The sequence below is a fragment of the Ciconia boyciana genome, chromosome 3, assembly GCF_034638445.1.
Source record: "Ciconia boyciana chromosome 3, ASM3463844v1, whole genome shotgun sequence".
Lineage (NCBI taxonomy): Eukaryota > Metazoa > Chordata > Aves > Ciconiiformes > Ciconiidae > Ciconia > Ciconia boyciana.
Genome location: NC_132936.1, coordinates 956,005 through 979,415, shown reverse-complemented (window position 1 = coordinate 979,415; position 23,411 = coordinate 956,005). Strand labels below are relative to the sequence as shown.

At 45.0% G+C, this 23,411-nt stretch overlaps 1 protein-coding gene across 2 annotated transcripts in view; it reads left to right on the top strand.

Moving 5' to 3' along the window:
* The window catches only part of ASXL2 (ASXL transcriptional regulator 2), a 132,634-nt gene that overhangs the window by 21,248 nt on the left and 87,975 nt on the right, over positions 1–23,411 (top strand). Inside the window, exons 1-2 of one of the 2 annotated variants that reach the window (XM_072858132.1) lie at positions 10,336–10,452; positions 11,058–11,140. In XM_072858132.1, the coding sequence (XP_072714233.1) occupies positions 10,384–10,452; positions 11,058–11,140 (152 nt within the window). In that variant the 5' untranslated portion in view covers positions 10,336–10,383. Of the gene's footprint in view, positions 1–10,335; positions 10,453–11,057; positions 11,141–23,411 lie in introns of those variants that run through there. The other variant, XM_072858133.1, reaches the window with a different exon arrangement.

The window sequence follows — 23,411 nt, the reverse complement described above, 5'->3', positions numbered from 1 at the left end:
TTGTTGATATCGTTTAAAAAGCTTTCTAAAAATGAGGTGAAAACTTTGATGTAGAGATGAGATTGTTTTGGTTTGGGGGTTAGCAGTGCTGGAAAATGCATGCCAAACTACTCCCAAAGCAGCCAAGCCTGGATACTCATGTTTAGAGGTTGGCTGGTTTGTTTTTAACTCTTAAACTCATCCTATTTGCACTTAATGCTAATGCATCGGCACACCGATTCTTTTATTTAATTACGTAGGCTCTTTGATTTTGACGGTTTCTGTCCTTGTAGCTCCATGCCGCAGCGCTGGGGTTGCCAGCCTTACCGAAGGCGTCACCGTGGGTCCTCTCTGAGGTCCAGCAGCTGAGGTGGAGGCTGCTCCCAACTGTGGGCTGGGCCACCTGCGAGAAGATGTGTCCCCTCCTTCCTCGCCCCCCCGCCCTCCTTCCTCCTGCTGGTTGGGACCTGGGTGTCCTCACCACTGCCTTGAGCAGCAAGTTCAGATTCATAGTAGAAATATTTTCCTTTAAGGTTAAGAGGACACTTGCTTATGGGCAAATCCTTGTTGTACAGGGAGATGCTGGAAATGCTGCTTTCTGTGTTGGGAATCCTTGAGTCTTTGCATGTTGTTCTCCAAGTCGGGAACGCTGGTAGGCAGCACGGCCAGAGCTGAGGGTTCCTCTGGATCCTGCTGCAATAGCTCAACCTGGAACCTGGAAGCAGAATATGGACTTTGAGCTTGAGTTCAGCAAAACCATAATAAGAGATACGAGCCTTGAAGTAATTTCTATTGTCAAATTTGCTTTCCTTTTATAGTATCTCTTGCCTTGAAACATCTTCCACTCGGGTGTTTCCCTAGTTTTATGGCACATTCCAGAACTGCCCCTCTGCTTTAAAGGGATACTGTAATGACAAGGATTTCATGCAGCAAGAGCCCCAACTCTTATTATTCTCTTGCTTGTGTTTGGTGTCTGGTACACCTAAACCGCCCCTCGGTTCTCTCCCCTTAGCTAAAGAAACGTTTCAGATCTGTTTGGATGTGTCTGCTTCAACTGTTGGGATGCAATTGCAAGCTTACTTTTTGTTCTATAAACAGCCTGGGTAAAATGTGGTTTTGCTTATTCTGCTGTAGATTTGAGGTGTGACACAATCTTCCCCTCTTGCCAATGCTTGTAAATCAGTGATATCTGGGAAATGTGGAAAAAATGAGCTGCTTTGAAGAGCAAAGGGTTTTATTGTGTTTTGTTGGAGACTTTGTTCCGGCGTGGTAGGCTGATGCTCGTAGGGGACTCTCACTTTTCTGGGTCCACTTGATATAGCTGCCTACCTTGCTTCTGAAATGTAATGCTTTAAATTTAATTGCAGGTGGTGCAAATAAATTTTTCACACCATAAATACTGTAAGAGTAAGAAAGCTGCCTATCTTCTTCCAAGATGTGAAATTAGGAAATATCTCTTCTTCTGATGATCCTGTTTTCTTGGAAACCTTTGCAGAAACCAGGACAGCTTCAGGGAGAGAAGCAACACATACTACAAAATAGATAACTCTTAATGGTTTTTGTTAACAGTGAGCCAACTAGAATATTTCAACACCTAAGGTGGCATAATTTGAGCATCAGCAACAGCATCTCAGGTATATGGCTTCACCTATACTGAACACGGTCACTTTTTTCAGTATCAACAGCTAGGCTCAAGGAAGGAGGCTTTTTCAGTACCCAGTGTTGGGACTTGCTGGTTTGTTCTTTGGATTCATCTTGGCTAATGCTGAGCATAGTATGAAGGTAGCTCATAAATCCTGGCTCTTAATTTTAAAATGCTTCTCAGATTCAGTTCTGTGGCAGGTAGTAGTAGTTTTTATTTATTTATACACAGTAACTAAAAACGGACTCCAGAGAAAGATCTGATAGGGGATTAAAAAGGCAGAAGGGAGAGGAGAAGGTGCTTAAGGTGTATCTGGTTTTAAGAGTTTCTTTAATCCTTGTACCTGGTTCTTCTGGATCAGCTTGTAAAGCAGCATGGAGTTATTACTGTGTCTGAAGATGTGAACTGCTTTGCTTATTTAGGTAGGCTGAGAGTTAGTATTAAACAAGTTTCTTAACAGTTGTCACCTCATGCTCTTTATCAGGATAGTGCAAATTCATCTTGGTCCTGCGTAGCCAAAGCTAGGTGTTTTATTGGTTTCACCTGTGGTGGTGGTTGCCCAACACAAGGAACTTTGATCCTACAGTGCAGGATTATCTAAAGTTAGCAAAACCACAGTGAGCCCAAATGGCCGTGGAGCAAACGCTCTGGGTTAATGTCACTGGGCTGCTGTTGGTGTCTGTGCCCCTTCCTTAAAGGCAGTTACGGATACAAGTGAGCCAGTCGGGTTTTGATATGTGAAGCAGCCCTACAGTGCTGTGGCTCGTGCAGATTTAACTGTTCATTACCCCTGTTTGGGACACTTGCAGAGCTTGGCATGCTGCTTCAAGTTATTTGATGGGGGCTGTGCGCCCTTGGAAAAGACGGGACTGGTGACTCAGAGTCCCCTGACCACTCTCAAGGGTGGGTTGTCCAACCTCTTCATTTCTGCTTTGCCCTTAGATCTGGTTGGGGATCATGTTGCATAGGAGATGTCTGTGCGTTGAGGCTTCTGGGAAGCATCTTGCCACTGTAAACAAGTCTCTCAATTCTCATGCAAACTTGCTGTTAGAAGAAGCGGTGGCTGCTCAGTCAGAAAAGTTGTTTTTCCAGATGAGCTTGTCTAGACTGAGTTTAAGTATCGGGCGTGTTTCCCAAATCTAGGACCCTTCTCATGATATTGTTCTATTTAAACCATACCTAATTGCTTAGTATTTACCGGATAAAATGTTTTTAGTGATCCAGAAGCCTTTAGACAATGACCTGTTCCTGTTCATGTTTTTGCAATAATGGCGGTGTTTTATTTTTCCTTGTTAGATGTCCTCTTGAACTTGCAGATGATGAAAGGGTTTTCAATGCCTATTTTATGGGATTGGAATAGGGAACTGAGGACCCTTTTCTGCGGTTAGGCCTTACATGTCAAAGTTACAGGTAGCCATTCAGACTAAAATCCATAAAACTTTGAATCTGTACTTCTCTTCCTGACCATAACTTGCTATATTTTGTTAGACTTGCAACTTCGTGTGCTAGTTCTTTCCAGTATTTTGAGAGGAAGAATCAGAATGCTAAGCTTTTTGAATATTTTTCCCCTTCTGCATGCTTCTGCATCCTTCTCTCCCTCCTTCCCATGTTTCCAGGTATCATAAGTGAAAGTCTGAGATCCTTCTTGCTGTCTAGCTGGTTAGACTACATGGATCACTACTTCCATAGATACTTTCTGAAGGCTGTTTCTATCACTTTAAGAACGTCTGTATTGTCTAATCAAATTCATCTATCGCAATAGTGTCTTGACAATAGATAATAACAGATGACTAAGGAAAATTCTTAAAAAAAAAAAAAAGGGCAAGTGTGGAGTGATTCTTGGTTTGGTTTGTTTTTTTCCCTCAAAATATTCTCCCAGCTGTCTTTGAGTTCCTAAACTGAAGGTGTTGACTTTGTATTAAGGTGTTCTGTGAGTTTCCCATTCCTTGCCGTGCATTGTTTAGCACTGGCAATAGCCTGTGGAAAGTGGTTCACAGCTTGGCTTGGGAAATGCTTCCTGTGGATTTAACCTGGTCAGCTAGAAAGCATGGGCAACGTAAAATTATGTGGTGATACTTAACCTCAGTCCTTCAATGACTAAATCAGCTTCTTTTGATCACTTGAGGAAGATCTACATCATAGAATCACAGAATAACTGAGGCTGAAAGGGACCTCTGGAGATTGTCTAGTCCAACCACCCTGCTGAAAGTGAGGTTCCCAGAACATTGTCTAGTCCAAGGGTGGAGACTCCACCACTACCCTGGGCAACCTTTTTCAGTGTTTAACCACTGTCAGAATAATAATTTTAAAAAAAACAACAGAAAAAACCCCAAACATGACCACACTCAACTACTCAACTTGTGCCCATTACCTCATGTCCTTCCAGTGGATACCACTGATGAGTCTGGCTTGGTTTTCTTTACAACCTCCCATCAGGTGCTCATACACATTGGTAAGATCTCCCTGGGCCTTGTCTTCTCCAGGCTAAACAATCCCAGGTCTTTCAGACACCCTCCCCCCCCAAAGATGCTCCAGTCTCTTAAAATGATCTTTGTTCCAATTTGCTGGACTTCTTCCAGTCTGTCTGTGTCTGTCTTGAACTGGGGAGCCCAGGACTGGGCACAGCACTTCAGATACTGTCTCACCGGTGCTGAGCAGAGGGGAAGGATCACCTCCATCAACCCGCTGTCAGTGTTCCGCCTCATGCAGCCCAGGGTGCCGGTGGCCTTTTTTGCATCAAGGGTACACTGCTGGCTCGTGGTCAACAAGGGGTTGTTCCTCCCCAGGTGCAGGACTTGGCATTTCCCTGTGGACTTGAGATGAGGTTCTGTCTACCTGTTTCTCCAGCCTGTCGAGGTCCCTCTGAATGGCTGCACAGCCATCTTCTGCGTCGGCTGTTCCTCCTGCCTTTGTATTGTTTGTGGACTTGTTGAGGGTGCACTCTGTGCTGTCATCTGGTCATTAATGGAAAACAGTCTTGGACCCAGGACCAACCCCAATGTTTTGAAGGGGTTTTTTTAACTACTTATTGCTGAATAGCAGATAATCATGTCTATGAAGAATATTTAAAAGTCTTTCCTCAGTAGAGATGGCCAGAGTTTTGCTTGTTTGGCTTTGGTAAGCAAAGCAACACCTTAAAAATCTCCAGCTATATTGTTAGCAGCATTAATTTCATGCAGTTTGTCTTTATTGGTGTATTGTGGGGTGGGGAGAGGGGCAAAGTAAAGTTTCTCATCCATCTGTTGACCATCTGGGGTCAAGAGTCAGTGAAGGGTCTAGATGCTGGGAGCTCGGTCATCTCTCCCAGCAGACGGTCAGCCTTTTTGGCTACTTGTGTGTTCCTGAGGAAGTGTCTTGAGATACAGACTTGCATTATTTTGAAGTCAGCATTAATGGTTAACCTGGAGTTACAAACACTTTTCTTGTGCATTTGCAAACAGGCCATTTTGTATTGATCTGTTTTTGCAGTACCCAGACTTGTGGCACTACGTTAGTGGCTCTAGCAAAATGCCGCAGTTCTATACTTAGAAGCTACCTGAGAGTTGTGTCCTCAGATGAATACTCTTGTACATCCAGCCCAATGGAAAATTAATCTGAGTTTGCACTGTGATCTGGCAGGTAAAACTATCAAGGATACTGATAGATAAGAATTTATAAGGCATCTCTGAGCAGAATGTCAGATGAATTAAGTAAAAAAAAAATCTGTTGGATGCATGATGCTGTTCTGTAGTTAACCACGCAGAGCTATAAACTTTCTTTGCGAGACCAACAACATGTGATCCTCAGTTGCCTTTTGACAATTGTATTGATATGTTCTTTGCTCTTCTAGGCTTTCTGTTCAGAAACAGCGTGTTCATGCTGGGGAGGGAAAACAAGCAGCGCAAATCCCATTGTTAGCTTGCTTCAAGGGTGCTCACAGCTGTCACCCATTGAATTGGTCGTCTTTCAGTCAGTGCAGTATTTGTTATGGCCTGGTGTTACTCATGCGTATTCTTGAAGATGGATAACTGTAGGCATGAAGAAGAAAAAGTGGCTCTCCTTACTACTCAGGCTCCTCCAATCAATGTTTTATTTCTAATCTGTCTTCTTCCTGATCTGTCTTGTGTTCTTCATGTATTCTTACAAAAGAAAGTTCACCTTGACACCAGGACCTTTAACACCATCAAACTGAGCTGGCAAAATTGTCTCCTTGCTTACATAGCAGACTGCTTCAGTTGGCACACCAATGGTGGTGACACCATGGTAGGATGTCAGTCTCTGCGGTGGCTGAACACCCCACCACCAGTTTGTGAGAGGCCTTGTCCCAGGCAAGACTGCAGGGAATGCCTGGTGCTCCTCCTGAAGGCCAGGATTGAAGATGATGGTAGCTTCAGGATTCTCCACCCAGGACAGGGTAATCCTGGTTATACACACAAACTGCGGGATGAGGGGCTGGAGAGCAGCCCTGCGGAAAGAGATCTGGGGGTTTGGGTTGATGGCAAGTTGAATATGAGTCAACAGTGTGTCCTGGCAGCCAAAAGGGCCAACCATGACCTGAGGTGCATCACGCACAGCATAGCAAGCTGGTTGAGGGAGGTGATTGTCTCGCTCTACGCTGCACTGGTGTGGCCTCACCTCAAGTACTTTGTGCAGCTTTGGGTGCCTCAGTATAAGGAGGACATCAAACTATTAGAGTGTGTTCAGAGGAGGGTGACCAAGATGGTGAAAGGTCTTGAGGGCAAGACTTATAAGGAGCAGCTGAGGTCACTTGGCTTGTTCAGCTTGGAGAAGAGAAGGTTGATGGGTGCCCTCATCACAGTCTACAACTTCAAGGTGGGTGGCGGGGGGGGCTGATCTCCTCTCTCTGGTGACCAGCAATAGGACATGAGGGAATGGAATTAAGCTGCATCAGGGAAAGTTCAGATTGGACATTAGGAAGAGGCTCTTCACTGAGAGGGTGGTCGGTCACTGGAACAGGCTCCCCAGGGAAGTGGTCACAGCAGCAAGCCTGTCAGAGTTCAAGGAGCGTCTGCACGACGCTCTTAGTCATATGGTTTAGTTTTAGGTAGTCCTGTGGGGAGTTGGACTCGATGGTCCTTATGGGTCCCTTCCAGCTTGAGATATTCTATGATTCACCAGTGGAGCATGGGCTCTGCTTGAGTTTCTGGGTGAACCACCTGTGGGAGGGGGTGAGCAGACTGTGCAGCACTAGGGAGGACAAATGGGAGATTAGCTGGTTATTTGCAGAGATGCTGCAGCGCACCAGCCCAAGCTCTGCACTACTCAAGAGATGATGATAAAGTTGCATTCCCTTGTCAGGGGTGGTGTTGAAGATGGAAGTTTTTCTTACTTTGAGCAGCAAAAAGCTTTCCTCTGCAATACAGACGTTTGGATGGAGAATGAATACAGGGTTTTAGCAGCACAAGAGGAGCACTCAGTTCTGACAGACTGGCAAATTTTGGGCTGGTTGTGCCTGGTCTAGGGGTGTGACCCAGTGCCACCAAGAGGAAGCAGCTGGTGATAATGGCTGGAGACTTCCTTCAATGGAGGACTGAGGTACCCATCCTCCCCCCATGATCAGACTTGCTGTCTTGGGAAGTTTGTTGCTTGCTGGGAGACTGGATCCAGGATGTTATGGAGAAGTTGTAGAGTTCTTCTGGTCTGTGGACTACTACCCCTTGCCACTCATGTATGTGGGCATCTGTAGGATCATAGGATAATCTGGTTGGAGGAGAACTCAGGAGCTCTCTAGTCCAACTTTCTCCTCAAAGCAAGGTCAGCTTGAGGTTAGACCACATTGCCTTGGGGCTTGATCCAGTGAGGTCTTGATGGAAATAGCACAGCTTGTTCCATTTCTCGACTGTCCTTATGAAAATTCTTCAGCCTCTAGACTGAAGAAGTCCTCTATCTCATAACTTTGTCTTCCGAGGGAAGTGGTCTAGTCCCCTGAGCATCTTGGGGGCCCACTGCTAATCTCCTCCTCCCTCCCCCCTGCCCCAATTCATCAGCATCCTCCCTGTACTGGAAATGCAGTTAGATCTCCCAGAGGAGATCTTGAGCAGATAAAAGGTCAATGCTTGCTTGGGAGCAAGTTTCAGAGGCCTGGGGGTTCAGGTGGTCTCCTAGATCATGCTGGTGAATGGGAAAGGCTGAGGCAGGAGGCAGATGTTGTCTGAGCATCAGCTTCTGCCTGCACAGTTAGCATTTATAGAATAGGTGGGGTTTTTATGACCATGGGACTCTTTAAGGAATGAGGACTGATGGCAAGAGATGGGATCCATCTGATAAAGATGGGCAAAAACATCTTTGCCAGCATGGTTGCTAACAGTGTGGAGGGCTTTAAACTAGGTTTGTTGTGGGATGGAGACTGAAAACCAGAAGAGAAGTATAGGATGAAGAGAGGCACTTGGGTGTCTGTGACAAGGGAGCCTCTTCCACTTCTCCAGAGAAACTCTTGCACCTCCCCAGCACACACGTGGGCTTAGCCTGAAATGCTTGTGTGTAAGCGCGTTCAGCATGGGACATAAGGAATTAGAGGTCTGCATGCAGTTTGGATACTAATAGCTTAGTTCCTTCTTGATCAGCTCTCATTATGTACAGAGCCTTAACGTTGGTGAGTTTAAACTCATGGAGGGATGGATGGATGATTGGAGTGCTTTAGGTGGAAGGAGAGACATGGAGAATGAGGAAAGGTTTGCCTTCTGTGCTAAAGAACAGCTTTAGGAATGTGCAGAGCTGTGCTGTGTAACTGGTGAGGACTCGGTTGGGAGCTTACCAGTTAAGTTCAGAGGGAAGGGTGACATAGGGGACATCATGGTGGGTGTTCGCTGCAGACCAGCAGATCAAGAAGTGGTGAAGGAACCCTCTTTAGGCAACTGGAAAAAGCCCTATGATTGGGGAGTTGCTTCTGACTCTGCCCTGGCACCTGCTGGAAGCACAAGGTGATGCAGGGCACAAATGTTCTAAGAGATTTCTGGAATTGCTTGAGGACAACTCTTTGAGCCAGGTGCTGGACAACTGGCTGGAGGAGATCTAGCAGAGTGGAGAGAGCTGGTTGGGAATATGAACAGTAATGCGCAGTGGCACCTTTGGTTTCAGTGACTGTGAAATCAGAGTTTAAGATCCTATGGGAAATAAAGAAATAAAGTAGGATAAAAATGCCTGGCCTTGGCTTGTTCAGAGAACTGATACGTGGGATCCTGCAGGAATCTCCTGTAGAGCAGAGAAACCCAGGAGAGCTGGTTGATCTTCAAGAGCAACCTTCTCGGAGCACAGGAGTGGTCCATCACGATTTGCAGGAGGCCAGACTGATGGTCCTACTGAGCTCAGCTACAGGGAGAAGTCCTATGGAAGGAAGATGTGGGGACAGGTTACCTGGGAGAAATACATAGAAGCATCCTGTGGGCATGCAAGGATATAATTAGAAAAGCTTTTCTTCCTTTCTGCTCTTAATAATGAGATTCTGTGGTTGAACACGGTATTAGCTTGCATTGCGGTTGTGCCTAGTGAAAAATTAATGAAATGTGTTGCTGCTCTAGGTATGAGCGAGATGGGACTTGTCAAGAGCACGTCCATGTAGTGAGAGTCAAGAGGAGAACACAGTGCCCAAGAGGAAAAATGCACACTTACATTTTTGTGTGTGAGAAATGGCAAATGCCCTGAAGTTCCTTGTTAATGGAATCATAGCACTACTTTATTTTCTCCTAATTTGTTTTGCTAGTTGCAGTGAAAAAATTGACACCACAGGTGGAAATTGAGATGGTCTTAACTCTTCTTGCCCTCTGTGGGCTTTCAGCACACTGTGCAGAGCAAGCTTTCAGCTTTTGTTCCAAGCTAATGGTATAAAAGTATACTTAGTCTCTGGCAATGCTGAGCGAACATCAATTAGGAGCTGATATAAATCTAAAACCTGCAGTGGTCTGACTTAAATTTCTCTTCAACCACCTTCATTTTGAATCCTTTTGCTGTGGGCATCCTTAGTTACAATACAGCTAGAAATGAAGTGGAATGAGTCACTGAGGCTGATACCAGAGCGAGTGTAAACAAATCCCACTTAAATCTGTTTTAAACTCACTTTTTTCCTACATGCGCTACTCTAAGAAGTCACTGAAGCCGAAATGCTGTGCTGGTGTTCAGTGCTGTGCGTCAGACGAGGCTTCATTGCAGCCAGCCAGCCTTGGCAAAAGTCACATACCAGGTTTGGAAATAGCTTAAGTTGCTGTGAAAGTCAGGCTTTAACAGAACTTACCATAACTTCGCAAGAGACTTTAACATGATGAGGACATCAGCTAGGGCTTCCAAAGCTAAAGCTGGTGCTAAGCGTAGGTCTTTGTTTCTCCAAGCAGAGAGATGCTGCAGTTCAGCGAGGTCTTTTCAAAGTCCTTTCCAAAGAGAGGTAAATCCGCAGCCATCAGGATGACTCAGTTGTTCCTGGGGGGAATAGGGGGAGTCGTATTCTCATCAAATACTTCTCATCAAACCCCCTGCAGGGGTTTAGGAGTATTCTTCCCAGAACGCTTCTCCCTGTATTCTGCACAGCTGTTGCGGAGAGAAATTAAAACTGGTAATTTCCTTCTGCAAAGTAGCTGGTAGGGTTTTATACTTAACATACCGACGGTTTATTTTCTGGTTAAAGACATACGGCATTACTCAGGGGTTGGTGTGCTGGGCATGGGTCAAAAGCGGATGATTAAGAAGGAAACGAGGCATTTCCTGCCCTTCCCCCAGCACAAATGCTGCTTAAAGTAGCCACATGGCGTCTAGTAACTGGCATCTCCCTTCAGATGTCTTCAGCATCTCTCTGTCCGCTGTTGCAAATTATACTTTTGCATCTTTGCCCTCTTGAAAGGGAGGTGAGTGGCCTTGGGCGTTGGCGTGTGGGCTGGGAAGGGGTGGGGCTGTACTTGACTTAATGTAGGAAGCATTTTTGTAGACCGTATTTATGAACTTCAAGCCTGAACTGTGTGCAGAGATTTTCAAAGAACCCTAACAGTGTTAAACCCCCAGTTTCCTTAAACTTAACTACTGACCGGCTTGGTAAGTATTAGCTTCAACTTTGCAAACATTAAAGATTTGGGTTTTTGGAAGTTTTATTTCTGAGGGACCTCAACAGTTCCTGAAACATTCCCACGTTTGTGGTTGTGAAGCTGATGGTTGTGAAGCCACCCTGTTACTGTGGAGCATTTAATTGTCTAAGAAGTGTTATCTAGGAGCAGTGCATTTGAAATAGCTTGGGAATTGCACTCAAATAAGTCCTTTAGACAGTCTAATGGAGTCTCTTTGCTCCTTATATTCTCCAGATGGAAGGGGTGGTAATGAGATGCAAGGAAGCCAGTAGCTCTTCCTCAGTTGTATCCTTGGAGATGTCCAAACCATTACATGTAGTTTTCTGTGCAGTCAAACATTAAAGTGAAGATGCAAATTAGTAACTTCCTCTCAATCTGCTTTTGCTTGTCAGGTCCTGGAGAAATATCCTAATACACCTATGAGCCATAAAGAGATCCTTCAAGTTATCCAGAAAGAAGGACTTAAAGAAATCAGGTGAGTTAAGTACCATACCAGTAAAACACATTCATACCTTGGTTCCGACTTAGCTTAGTTTACTGTTAACCCCCATCTCATAGGTATTTTGGGGACTGAAATGTTAAATACCTGCAGAATTGGAGTCTAGGTCCCATTTGCAAACAAGCTCTCAAGTCACTCGTACTGTCACCGAGAAAGCTGGATAAGGGTCATGCGTAGTGTCCAGGTATGAGCTGCATGCCTTTTGTCTGCAGCTCTTGTGTAGGATAAACTAGTCCTGATCAGGTGGTTCAGACTCCAGGTACTGAAGTAAACTTAACTACTTTTTATTTCACTTTTTTTCTTAAAAAAAAAAAAGCAAATAGTCAGTTTAATGGAAATTACCTAAACCAAAACTTAAAGCTCTCCAGGAAGTAAAAAAGCAGCCTCACTTACAAATCCTTATTTAGAAAACGTTATGCCTCATGCTGTTTTTTTTAGTGTTATCTGGAGTAGTGTGGGGTTCTGCTTTAGAGATCTTCCTGTTCGGCCCGAGGAGCAGACTGAGTGTTTGGTGTGCTGGGCGACGGAGGGCACCAACTCGGGTGATACCGATCTGCTTTAGAAAAACTGAGTAACTTGGATGACAGCTCTCGAGCTGCTGTTACCGTAGCTTCATTCTTGAGTCCTTGCTCATGTGTCTTTGGTGAGATAGGGAACAATTGTCCATATGAAGTACAAAGTGTTTATACTTCTGTTTTCCAAGAACAAAGAAAAAGGGAGGGAAAAAGAGGATTGGATGTGCCAGTTCATCTGTTTTGGAATGGAACAGCCATGCTGAATTTGACTTAATTATGTTTTCCACTCCACTTTGGCAGTTAATACAGGAATCCATCTGCTTTGGCAGAAATATTAAAGTGCCTGAGTATAGAAATTCTGCTGTCAATAACAAGATCTTCCACTCAAGTTGTGGGCAACACAGAGGTGGCTTGCTTTTTGGAAAAGTCAGTTTATCTAAAAGTAAGGAAACCAAATATACTCATTCAGCTCTTAGGGAGGTGACCAGAAGTGGGGCTTAGTTCCTGCCCTGACGATGCACTTCGCTTTGGGGCAGTACTATGTTCAGTCAGACCAAAGGTTTACCAGCCTTAGGCAGCTTCAGTATTGTGTTAAATACTGCTAATCCATCGAAGGCACCTCTGCAAACAGCAACAGCCCTTGTCAGCCCCTTGTGCGCTCCCAAGGACAGAAATGCAGTTGCATCTACTGGAGGTCTCCCTGATGGCAAAGCACAAGTCCAGCAAACATCCAGGCACTTAGACGTGGTGAACCTTTAGCAGTTCAGAGTGTTCTCTTTGGGGCAGAGCCTTAGGCAGGAGCTCAGACGGGGTGTGGAAGATCCAGTCTCTGGCTGGCCAGTCCAGATTTTGGACCAAACAGTCAAAACAAACCAGAACAGAAATGCCATGGTGCCAGATGGTCTTTCTCAACCTCAAGTCCTTCTTTTAGAGTTGATTTGGGGATTTAGCCTGAGCTGATAGTAAGTTGTTTTCCTCTCTAAAAGAGCTGCTGCTGAGCATCAGGACAGCACAAACTCCTCGGTATCTTAAATCCCAAGGGATGTTTGTGGGACCAGTCAGATGTGAAACTGAATTTCTCTAGTTCAACTATCCACCTTACTGACTTAGCCACACTTGGATGCAATGTAGTGGCCTCTTCCCTTAAATGTTAGATTGATGTAATAAAGCTTTATTTAGGTTAAGACCTAAAAGGTTGTCAGTTCTTAAGCAGTTCAATTCCAGCTAGTGCCAGTAATGTGTTTGGGCTGGATTGGGCTTCTGATAAGTCATAGCCTGTGGCACAATGGGCTTAACACAAATCAGCATTTATTGGAGGAAGAATCATGTTAGAGAAGGTATAAAAGCTGTCAGATGAGCATGTTGAGCTCACCACATTGAGTCCTCTTATGTGGAGGTTCTGGCAGGAAACCGTGGCAAAGCCTTTGACAGCAGACTGCAGCGATTTCCCTGTACTCGGTTGCCTTGAGACAGAGACAGCTGCAGGAGTCTTAGTTTGGTGAAATGGTTTATGTGTTTGCAGGCCAGACATGGGCTCTCCTGTTAGCATGTGTCTCAAGGCATTTGAGTTTTGATTTGTTTCTCAATGCAATTTGTTTTTAATAAACAAAACTGCAAATTTCTTTGGTAGTAAACTATTTCCATAAACCACATAGTCTTTAAACTCTGTCAGTTTTGATTTAGCGTGTTTGTTTTTTTAATTCAGCATCTATTGCCTCAAATCCTGATATATCTAAATTTTTAAAATATCTGATTTCCAGAAAGAAAATAGTTTTACAAGTGACAAATGACTTTCCTACAGATGCGCTGAAATGAGGCAGAGAACGGGGAGCCCAGCTAGTGTCCAGCAGTCATTTTTCTGTCTGGCCGTGCAGCCAGTCCATCTCCCTTTGGCTCTAACGATTCCTGGCGTGTGTCACCGCCTGGCCAGCTGCTTGGGAGGCAGCTTGAGGGCACGTTGAAAGAGTTTAGAGGGCTCGCAGCGCTGGTACTGGTGTAGAGGACTTGGAATTGCAGGGAAGGAGGGTGACAGTTGAGATAAGTGTGAATGAAACAGGAACAGTGATTTCCGCTATGTGCGGGACAAGCTGACTATTTTTTGGACAAGGCTAGGTCTTTCATAAGATGGGGTTTTGTAGCAATACAGAAACCTTGGCTGATATTGGCCAATTATCTAATGTGTATTTATAATTTTATCCTAGTACTCAAGCAATTTTAATTATGAGATTTTTAAAGGTCAACCCAGGACCTGTACTCTGAGGTGTCAGTTTTGGAGACCTGAGGCATCCTGAAGCCAGAACTGTACTTTTCGAGTGATCTGTCATCCTAACTTTCTCAACTCGCCTGTTTTGACAGGCTGCCCTAATCCTATGAGATCCTTTCCTACCTACAGGTCAGTGCTTGCAAACTGCAAAAATAAAATAAATGTGGATAAACACTTGTCAAATTGGCAGCATAACCGTATCTGGCTCTAAGATTTGTCCAACTTCCCATATTGCCTTATCTCTGGCAACGTAGCTTGGGGAAGTCTGAGCAAGTTGTAACACTTAGACTTTCAGATGAGGCTTTGAAGGTGCGTGGGATAATGGTGTTAACCCAAGCAACACCCGCTGTGAAAGTTCCCTAAACTTGAATGCATGGGATAGATGGGCACCAAGAGTTAGCAACAGAGAATAGCATTTGTTTGATAAGTAGCTTTTTAAATCAAAATTGTTAACTTGTCATTGGATTTCATTAATTTCCTTGGGTATGTTAAAATCAGTGTAAGAGTATCTGAAGAGTTAGCATCTTTCAAAGATATCTTTCATAGCTTTTTCTCTTAATAGCCATTAATGTTTTATTTTTCTTGGATTTTTATAGGGGACACTGTGTAAAATACTAGCTTGTGAACCTCTGTCCAAACACAGGGACTTTTTTGCCTAAATAGTAATTAAGCAAGGAAGTACATCTAAACACTAGCTCAATCTCAGTGAAAAATGAAACCACACATGGTACTCTGGCTACTTTTATTGCAAGTATTCATGGAATTTCTAACATAAAGAAACCAAAACAAACTCTTAAACCACTTTGGGGGAAGAAAAAAGTATAGAAGCTAAAGTCCACTTTTCACCAGTGGTATTTGGACTAGAGATAAGTGTGTCACGAACAGTTTGGTTTCAAGTTTTACCTGCCCTCCAGGCAGTGGCTAATTTATGCTTCTCATTGGCAAGTCGGTCCTTCCAAATTCCTTGCAAGATGCTCTGCAGATCCAGCTCGGAGCATCCGTAAGGAGGTGACATGCTTCCTGACAAGGAGATAGTTGTGTGAACAGGGCTGGAGCTGCTCGGTCTGGCGCTTGTATAAAGGAGCTGCCAGCACTGTAACTTCAGGCTTCCCTAAGGTTTCTTAACTGGTTTCCTATGTCTTCCCATTTTGCTAGCTGCAAATCAGAAGCCCGCTGTATTTCTGTGGTTAGCTTGTCCTCTGAGTCTGGTAATGTGAACAGTCTGTCTTCCTGAGCGATGAGAACTACATTGATACCGATTGCCCTCATCTGGAAGGAAAACCCTGGGCTTTTAGCTTCTGTGTAGTTCCGAGCCGTGTCGCTTTTGTATTACTCCTCCAGTAGCTTGTGTGCTATGAAACGAGGATCTTGCCTGTGTGGGGAAAACTCTATACTTGGTCACTCTCTTGCAAGAGGAGAGGGGATGAACTTAAAAGGCAAACAGCTCTCTTGTTGATTTGTCTTAGACTTAGGAGCAAAAGTCAGGCTGGAGTCTGGACTTAGGTGATAACTGTAGGAAGAGGGAAGCTGCTTACTGCTAGAGGATATTCTTGCATCTCGGATTGAGTTAAGGACCAACAAAGTGATCTCTCCTTGTTCTTGGCAGAAGGCTTTGCTGCTAAAATATTTCCCAGCTGTTCTTCAGTACTTTGATTTCCTTATCTTCTGCTGCAGAGCTAGGAAATAAGATAAGGTGGGGGGAGCTAAGTTGCATGCCCCTCCATGCCTTGATTCTCAGGGCAGTTGTTCCTTCAACAGCTTGATGCTAGGAAATTCTTCCTCCAACATAACTCCCCTCCAAAAAATGAACAAACCTGACCCCCCCCCCCCCCCCCCCCCCCACAGGATAGGGGTGGAAGCGGGGCTTTCAAAAGGATGCAGGGTTCTTAAATTATTTTGAAAAGGATGACGTTCCTATTAGATCCCACTGACACTGGGTCTGAGGACAGGTTATCTCTTACAAAGTCTCCCCTCCCTATTAAAAGCTGCCTCTATCAAAACTGTTAGACTTTCCTCATTGTAAAAGCTGTTCTTTAGAGCCATGATGAGCCTACAATAAAAGGCTCTCCCAGGGGAAAAAATCTCATAGGTGAAGAGAATTAAATTGATAACCAGTGAAAAACATATTTCTCATTTCTCTATCCTAAAAAATATTAGGAAAATGGGAAAACTGAAACTATCCAGCAATGGAAGAGATGTGCATCCTGTGTCTGGCAGATAGCAGGCAAGCCTCTTGCTGCTGGCTAGCTGTGTTGCACATGGAGTCCGAGCCATGCTCTTCCCCCTGCCTGGAAGGGCAGCTGTACAGAACTCAGCATGAAGATTTGCTGGTCTGAGTCTACTGTGAGACTGCAAATCTTGGATTTGAGTCCACTAATACAGTTTTACCTCCCAAAAAGCAGATTTTATGATAACTCACTTCCTGTGTAGATTCTCCAGTTCTTAAGTGTTTTCACAAGTCCAGAGGATATTAAGTGTAGGCTGAATCCTTCAGCAAACTCCATAATGGCTCTGGACACTTTTATTTGCTTTCGAGAAATGAAGAATTTTCATCATCTGTCTGATTCTGGTTATGACCTTATCGTTGAGGAACATATATAGGCCATTGTCCACCTTTTACATGTGCTTGAGTAATATACAGAATGATCTTGGTAGAATATTTGGTAGTCCATTTGATAATTTCTTATGGAGTAAGCATGTCCAGAGTTTTGCCTTCATCCTTGATGTCGATAGTCAAAACGCTAAGGAAACAATTTCTTGCTATGCAGTCTGCTTGCTGTCTCATTTTAATGAATGTCACAGAATTATAGAATCATTTAGGTTGGAAAAGGCCTTAAAGATCGAGTCCAACCTTTAACCTCACACTGCCAAGTCCACCACTAAACCGTGTCCCTGAGCACCACATCTACACGCCTTTTAAGTACCCCCAGGGATGGTGACTCCACCACTTCCCTGGGCAGCCTGTTCCAGTGCTGGACAACCCTTTTGGTGAAGTAAAATTTCCCAATATCCAGTCTAAACCTCCCCTGGCGCAACTTGAGGCCATTTCCTCTCGTCCTATCGCTTGTTACCTGGGAGAAGAGACCGACCCCACCTCTCTACACCCTCCTCTCAGGCAGTTGTAGGGAGCGATGAGGTCTCCCCTCAGCCTCCTTTTCTCCAGGCTCAACAACCCCGGGTCCCTCAGCCGCTCCCCATCAGCCTTGTGCTCCAGACCCTTCCCCAGCTCCGTTGCCCTTCTCTGGACACGCTCCAGCCCCTCCATGTCTCTCTTGGAGTGAGGGGCCCAAAACTGAACACAGCATTCGAGGTGCGGCCTCACCAGTGCCGAGTACAGGGGACGATCACTGCCCCAGTCCTGCTGGCCACACTATTCCTGACACCAGCCAGGATGCTGTTGGCCTTCTTGGCCACCTGGGCACACTGCTGGCTCATATTCAGGTGGCTGTCGACCAACACCCCCAGGTCCTTTTCCACCAGGCACTTTCCAGCCACTCTTCCCCAAGCCTGCAGCGTTGCATGGGGTTGCTGTGACCCAAGGGCAGGACCCAGCACTGAGCCTTGTTGAACCTCACACAATTGGCCCCGGCCCATCGACCCAGCCTGTCCAGGCCCCTCTGCAGAGCCTTCCTCCCCTCAAGAGATCAACACTCCCACACAGCTTGGTGTCATCTGCAAACTGACTGAGGGTGCACTCGATCCCCTCGTCCAGATCATTGATAAAGACATTAAACAGGAGTGGCCCCAACACAGAGCCCTGGGGACACCGCTTGTGACCGGCCACCAACTGGAGTAAACTCCATTCCCCCCCACTCTCTGGGCCCGGCCATCCAGCCAGTGTTTTACCCAGCGAAGCGTACGCCCGTCTAAGCCATGAGCAGCCAGTTTCTCCAGGAGAATGCTGTGGGAAACCATGTCAAAGCCTTTACTGAAGTCTAGATAGACAACATCCATAGCTTTTCCCTCATCCACTAGGCGGGTCGCCTTGTCATAGGAGGAGATCAGGTTAGTCAAGCAGGACCTGCCTTTCCTAAACCCATGCTGACTGGGCCTGATCGCCTGGTTGTCCTGTACGTGCCGCGTGATGGCACTCCAGATGATGTGCTCCATAACCTTCCCTGGCACCAACTACAGGCTGACAGGCCTGTAGTTCCCTGGATCCTCCTTCTGACCCTTCTCGTGCATTGGCAACTTGTCTTTATGTTGAATAAGACTTATTTTTACTGATGAGCTAACTGTTATCAAGAGCTCAAATTTTGACAAAGGAAATCGGTGCAGGTCAGAGCAACCTTCATGGTATTGCTCTTAAAATGGCTTCAGGCCACTTGACATGCTGATAAGCTCATCTGTAGTGTTTTCTCAGTGTCCTCTGATCATCTGAGCTTGTGGCTGAAGCATAGCATCCTTGAGAGGAGACTTGGGTTTCTATAGTTTTCTCTGACCTTGGCTAACCACGTACCTTCTTGAATACAAATTAAGAACACAATAAATTTTTTGTAGTGGCAAAGATTGTACTATGTGGCATCTTCATGTCATCTGAGCAGGCTTTTCTGCACATGTGTTGTGTTGACAAGCCGGTCCTCTGTACAGGACGTGTTTGAAGACGTGGGCAGCAAGTGCTCTACACTGTGGGCCTTGTCCTCAAGGGAACTGTGGGGAAAAATCTTCCTTTCAGTTTGTCACCTGTGCCCGTATAGTCTTCCCTAAAGGCCTCTGTCTGCATTGAGGACAAGATGAATTATTTTGGTGACAGCAGCTGATGCCTAGGCATCACGGCCCCTCCCCTGCCTTGTCCTGCAGGACCCTGTTGGGAGGGGATGCTGGAAGGAGTTGTCCTTCCAGCCATCGAGGGTTGGCAGGCAGCAGATTTGGCATGCTTGGTTTGTTTACGGTGTTAATTTATTCAAATAAAGCTTTTCATAACTTCTTAAAATAATATGTATGATCAAATTTACCTGGTGATAGCTGTGGCATCCCACAGTGTGTTACCCAACCTCCTCAATGTTTGCCAAAAAACCACCTTTCTATGTAGACTGGTCTAGAGTATTTGAAACTACTCATTGCTCTGGCAGTCCCTCATTAACCACATCAGGAAACTTCTCCTGCTTGCGCTCTTTGTATGACAGTACATTTAAAAGCTGCTATATCCAAAACTGCTTTTCATAATCTGGTGGTTGCCATTTCTGGTGAGCATTTGCTTCTATCAGTAGCTTCTGTAACATGGAGCCAGCCTCTTCATGGAGGTACACAGTGCTGGACTGAGAGGCAATGAGCGCAAATTGCAAGATGGGAAGTTCTGATTAGGTGTTTTCTGAGGGGAAAAATTTTTTTCACCATAAGGGTGATAAAACACTAGAGCAGGACTGGGGGGGTTGTGCAACCCCCACTTCTGAAGATACTGAGTTGGGCTGGACAAAGCCTCAAGACACCTGATGTGGTTGCTCCTGCCTTGAGCTGGAGGTTGGACTGGTGACCTCCAGGGGTTCCTCCCCATCTAAATGACTCTAAGTCATGGTTCCCAGCCTCATGTTCCTTACCAAAGTGGCCTTTTGGCTTCAGTGCCTCTTGTAAGATTGTGAGTCACTGCAATACCTGAAAGCCTTACTAGGCTTCTTTGTGGACAGGGAGTGCAGTTAAAAGGGTTGCTTTTAGTATGTGCAGCTGGGGGACGGTACGTCAAACAGGTCGTACGCTGTTAGTACAAAACAGCTTTGGTTTTCCCCCCTCTCTGGGTGTGAAGTTGCAAATTATGAGCTGGCTTGGAAGGTGCTGTTGCTAGCTGAAGCCATCAGCTGACAAACATTTAAATAAGTTTACACATTCTTTAATCCACAGCTTCTTTAAAGGTAATCTTCAAATGGGCTGGAACACCTTGAGTTCATGTCTCATGGGTTTGATATTGATAATGTTGAGTGTGTATGGGGGGGGATAGGACAGGGGCACCTGCGCTTCTTATTTAAGGACCACCAGGGTTGAGTTACCTCAAATCTCTCTGTCTAGTTAGATTTTTTTTTTTATCCTGCTGGAAGATGGGTATTATAAAATGTCCATAAAAGTATTACTAACCTCTTGGGGTTGTCACGAGCAGGACTTCTTACTCACAGCTGGGATTCTGGGGCTCTTTCCCAATGCTTTACCAATGGGAAAGGGGAATTTGTTGGAAGCAGCTCTCGCAGGGCCAGCCTTACAGGAATGGGCACTGTAACTGCCAGACTCTTCCTCAGCTTTGCTCGGTTAATTGCTGTAAGCCTTCAGGAGAAGGGGCTGGCAGCAGCGAAGGCCAATAAATGCTGGTGCAGGAAGTTCTTGCAATTTTTTCCCTTTAGTCAGCTGAAAGTTGGATTTAGCTTTTTCTGGAGAAGATAAACAGTTGTCAACTTACATTTTTAACTGAAGACCACTAGAACATGGTCTTTTCTTTGAGACCTTCATGATGTCTTTACATCTAAGTGGAATTTGTGTGTAAAGTCTCTGGTGTAAGGTACAGGTTAAAGCTATTTGTGGTCAAACGGCTGTCAAGTATTAGTCATTGTGACAGTTACAGATTAATATTTAATGAGCTTAGCGGTCTGTTCGGTGAGTGTCTCTTCTGGACGCTCGTGACTATCCCACTGTTCATGATTTTTTGCTCTGAACCAGGCAGGGGCTCCCCACCAGGACTTTTCCTGAAGTGAGGAAAAGCTGGAGATGCCACTTCTGCCCCTTGACCACCACCAGCTCCAGGCCACCTTGTCTTTTCGTTCAGTGTCACCAACCTTTGTCTGCAGATAGTGCCCGTACTTCATCGGGAGCCTGGTTTGTCCCCTTGTAGACCACAGAATGAAAAGCTGATCTTGAGGGACACCACGGGTCTGGCAAAGCCGCACAGGGCTCGTTTCTTTTTTGCTTCATTAGCTTTAATTCAACTAAAAGTTGAAGTAGCCACAGGTTTCTGTACCACATGGTGTCTTAAAAAACAGGGAGATAAGTTAGTGGATGCCATAAATAATACATGTAGGGGAAAATGTTGGTTTAAAAAATAATAGTTCAAAGAGAATTGTTATATAGAAAGACCATGTTGTTACTATTAGCAGGGAGCGTTAAATACCTTAATTATATGTAGGAGAAACTCTGACTAGGTGACTCTTCCCATATCAAATCCATAACTAAGAAAATATTCCACTTCTCTTATCCTAACTGAGACTGCGGTAGTAGCAGTTTTTGCTGTCTTCTCAAAATAAAATTACGCATCGGTTTTCATCATCTGGAAGAGTATATTAGCTGTTGCAAGGAGAAATGTGGGGTGTAATAACTCTACTGATGAACACTGCAGGAATCTAACAGGTTGACCTGCTCTTCTAGAAAACGCTAGAGACAAGGTCTCAAAAAATACCTAGATCTAGGATTTATCTTCAGTATGAACTGGCTTGTGGTTCTGTAGCAGAAATACAAAGGGGGGGAACCCAAAAACTTTGCATTTTTAACTCTGTGCCCCAAAAGCCTTAGAGGAAGGTACTTCTATCTGGATTCCTCCTTTAAAATCAGAAAATGCTAGTTTCTGCATAGTCCCTCAAGGATGTGAACAGCACACAAACATGTTTATCTGTGGACACTGTGCTGTGAACCCAAAGGTATGGCTTACACCTGTACACCATGTCTAAGAAAGTCAGATGACTTCTACAAGGGTTTTTAATCTTATCCAGGACTCAGCGTATGGTACCAGAGTCTACTGATGTTCCCACAGGCCAAATTCAGTTGTCACGATAGACCGTTAATTAAAGCTGTAAATAAAGTCCAACTTCAGTGTGTGCTTAAGAGCTTTATAGTGTCCTCCAGGCTGATCTTCATCCACAAGTGCTGCCTCTGCCCTCTGTTACACCACGGTCTAAGTGCAGCTCCATCTGAACTCGCTGTGATCGCCAGCTGCACTCGTGTTGTTTTGATCTTGCACAAATTCCCATGAACTTCAAGCGCTGGTGCCTTAAAATTGGCTTTATAGCATGAAACGTTTTACCTGCCCCCAGCCCCACTACTGTGGAAATACTTAAATGAGGCCAGTGGTGTATTAGCTCGCATTATTAATGACTTGTCGAGACCACGGCTTACCTGTGGAGGTGATGAAGCAGTACGTGCTCGTTCCTGCACCCTGACCGTTGGCTTCGTTAAACTGCTAGCAGTCTCTCCTCTGGGTCGCAGGGCTGCTGTTTTACCCAGAGCTGTGAGTAGCGCTGAGGGTGCGTGAAAGACTAAGTAAATTCCTATACCGCTGTCTGTCTGCATGTGAGATTTCCAAAGGGTCTGCTCCACCTGACTGCTATAAAAGGTTCCTCAACTGGTGAAGGTTGACGGTGATGCATCGGGGGGTTGCCTGGGGCTGGGAGCTGTATGCCAGCTTCTTTGAAAATAGACTGAAAGTCTGACAGGTCTCCATCTTCCTCCCCCGTGTCTGCTTGATATAACCTGGTCTTAGTATTACTGCAGGTCTGCCCGCAACTTTTTAAATTTGGTTCTGGTGGATGGGGGGGAGGGTTCGTATTAATGATTAGCCAATTGTTTTGCTCAAGTTTTTAAAGGGGTGTTTCTCTCCTTTTTTTGGGTTGCACTCCAACTCCAGAAGGTAAGAACCACTGCTGATTGTTCTAAAGCTATTCTTCTCTATTAACGCAAGCTGCGAAAGCCTTAATTAAAAGAGCAACTGCTTGTTTCACACAGACTTAGAAACCAAGTAATGGTAGTATATCTGGTGTTAATGCTTCTGTTACCTTCACCTACCTTTCCTGCATGCCGTTTGCATTAGCGCTTCAGTGCGATGCAAACTTGAAGTCTTAATGTTTGTAAAGTCTGTGGAAAATGTCAGGCTAATAGCATGTGAATGCTTAGTGTCTTACAAATTAACCCTGCTGTCTGCAAACCTGAATTTGTGGGGAGGGGGGTGCTTGATTTGCATGATGTATTTTTGTGCATCTTTTGTCTTGGGGACGTTTGGCACTGCATATTGGGTGCAGCAAAATCTAACACGTAAAATAAGCTGCTTTTCTAAATCATATATTTGTTTAACAAGCTCAAAGTTGGTACAGTGGTGTCTGCTTACAATATCTCTCTGCTCTGACACTTCCGTAGATCTGAAACTGTTGTTTTTTAAAAACATTGTATTTTAATACACTAATAAACAAAAGGCTATTTGTGTGAATGCCTGATTCAAATGGAAAGTGGGGAAGAAGGGGATGCTCAGAAGAACAAAATGGGAAAAACCCTCACCCTTAACCACAGCCCAGCCCATTTGGGCATTTTTATCCGGTTACGTCAACTTGCAGTGGCGATGTGAAATGAAGACACTCGCTGTTGGATGCGCTTTATATTAAGCTTCCATTTAGAGCAGAAGGCAATAATTAACTCTTCCCTGGTGTCGAGGTTGCTGAGTGCCGTGGCACCTAGCCGGTGTGAAACCAGTGAGTTCCGCGTGGTGTTTCTGTGCCCAGCAGCATCAGCA